This window comes from Cyanistes caeruleus, unplaced genomic scaffold, assembly GCF_971803275.1.
Source record: "Cyanistes caeruleus unplaced genomic scaffold, bCyaCae1.hap1.1 HAP1_SCAFFOLD_89, whole genome shotgun sequence".
Classification (NCBI taxonomy): Eukaryota; Metazoa; Chordata; class Aves; order Passeriformes; family Paridae; genus Cyanistes; species Cyanistes caeruleus.
In genome coordinates, this window is record NW_028255894.1 from 660,874 (window position 1) to 662,559 (window position 1,686).

Below are 1,686 nucleotides of genomic sequence, written 5' to 3' on the forward strand. Positions count from 1 at the left end.
GCCCGGCCCCGAGAGCACTCAGGCCCTGCAGCAACACCAGGGCCAGGAGGGCAGCGGGGCAGTGGCACGGGAGCAGCACTGGCAACACCAAGTGCTGCTGCTCCTGGCCACAGCTGCTGTGCCAGCACTGATCTGCCCCAGCTCTGCACACAGACACTGCTGCTGCAGCTCCAGAGAAGGGAACAAAAGGGGCATCTCTGGAGAAAACTTTGCTGGGAGATCCTTTAGTTCCTTTAAAGCCACCAAGACCTCAGCTCCTTATTGACATAGTGTGTGGGCACAGGGAAGGTGAAGAGAAACAAAATGAGAAATGGCACAATGACATTTCTTTGTGGACAATATTGAAAAGTAAAACAAAGAAAAAGAACCTCCAAAATGAAACCAACAATAAGTATCAAAGATTACTTTTATTACAAGTGATTTGCAGAAAGTGGCCAGCAGTTCAATGTTTCTGAAATGATCCAGTCATCAGTGTCCACACTGCAGCCCTGAGCTCCTGGTTCCTCAGGCTGTAGATGAGGGGGTTCAGGGCTGGAGGCACCACCGAGTACAGAACTGACAGGGCCAGATCCAGGTATGGGGAGGAGATCGAGGGGGGCTTCAGGTGAGCAAATGAGGCAGTGCTGAGGAACAGAGAGACCACAGCCAGGTGAGGGAGGCAGGTGGAAAAGGCTTTGTGCCGTCCCTGCTCAGAGGGGATCCTCAGCACAGCCCTGAAGATCTGCACATAGGAGAAAACAATGAACACAAAACATCCAAGTACTAAACAGACATGAACAGCAAGAAGCCCAAGTTCCCTGAGGTAGGATTTGGAGCAGGAGAGCTTGAGAATCTGTGGGATTTCACAGAAGAACTGGCCCAGGGCATTGCCCTGGCACAGGGGCAGGGAAAATGTACTGGCTGTGTGCAGCAGAGCAGTGAGAAAGCCACTGGCCCAGGCAGCTGCTGCCATGTGGGCACAAGCTCTGCTGCCCAGGAGGGTCCCGTAGTGCAGGGGTTTGCAGATGGACACGTAGCGGTCGTAGCACATGATGGTCAGGAGATAAAACTCTGCTGAGACGAAAAACAAAAAAAAAAATAGTTGGACTGCGCATCCTGCATAGGAGATGTCTCTGGTGTCCCAGAGGGAATTGTGCATGGCTTTGGGCACAGTGGTGCAGATGCAGCCCAGGTCAGTGAGGGCCAGGTTGAGCAGGAAGAAGAACATGGGACTGTGCAGGTGGTGGCTGCAGGCTACGGCGCTGATGATGAGGCCGTTGCCCAGGAGGGCAGCCAGGGAGATGCCCAGGAAGAGGCAGAAGTGCAGGAGCTGCAGCTGCCGCGTGTCTGCCAATGCCAGCAGGAGGAAGTGGCTGATGGAGCTGCTGTTGGACATTTCTTCACTCTGGCCATGGAGTCCTGTTGAAAGAAGGGAAAGTGACAAGTCAGGGGAGACTTTACTGAGCAATGTCCAAGTCCTTTCTCCCAGCCCGGCTCCTGCTGCTCTGTGCCACCCAATTTTCCTTTTCTCAGAGCCCTTCCTTCAGCCCCGTGCCTGGAGCTCTGCTGGGATCTGGCCTTGTTGCTGTGATGAGCAGGGGCTCTGCCCATGGACAGTGAGGAGTCAGCTCTGCTCTGCAGCAGTGGGGTCATGGGAACGGGGTCAGGGGCCAGTCCTGGGGTTGGACTGCATCATCCCAAACTGCT

General features: G+C 54.6%; 1 protein-coding gene across 1 annotated transcript; it reads right to left on the reverse strand.

Moving 5' to 3' along the window:
- Nucleotides 1-442: 442 nt before the first annotated feature.
- Nucleotides 443-1,375, reverse strand: LOC147646622 (olfactory receptor 14J1-like). Its single transcript, XM_086873147.1, has one exon. The coding sequence runs from the start codon at nucleotides 1,373-1,375 to the stop codon at nucleotides 443-445; it is 933 nt and encodes a 310-aa protein (XP_086729273.1).
- Nucleotides 1,376-1,686: the final 311 nt, after the last annotated feature.

Excerpts from the sequence above, each read along its gene's own strand:
- LOC147646622 (XM_086873147.1), bottom strand. The coding sequence starts at position 1,375 with ATGTCCAACAGCAGCTCCATCAGCCACTTCCTCCTGCTGGCATTGGCA.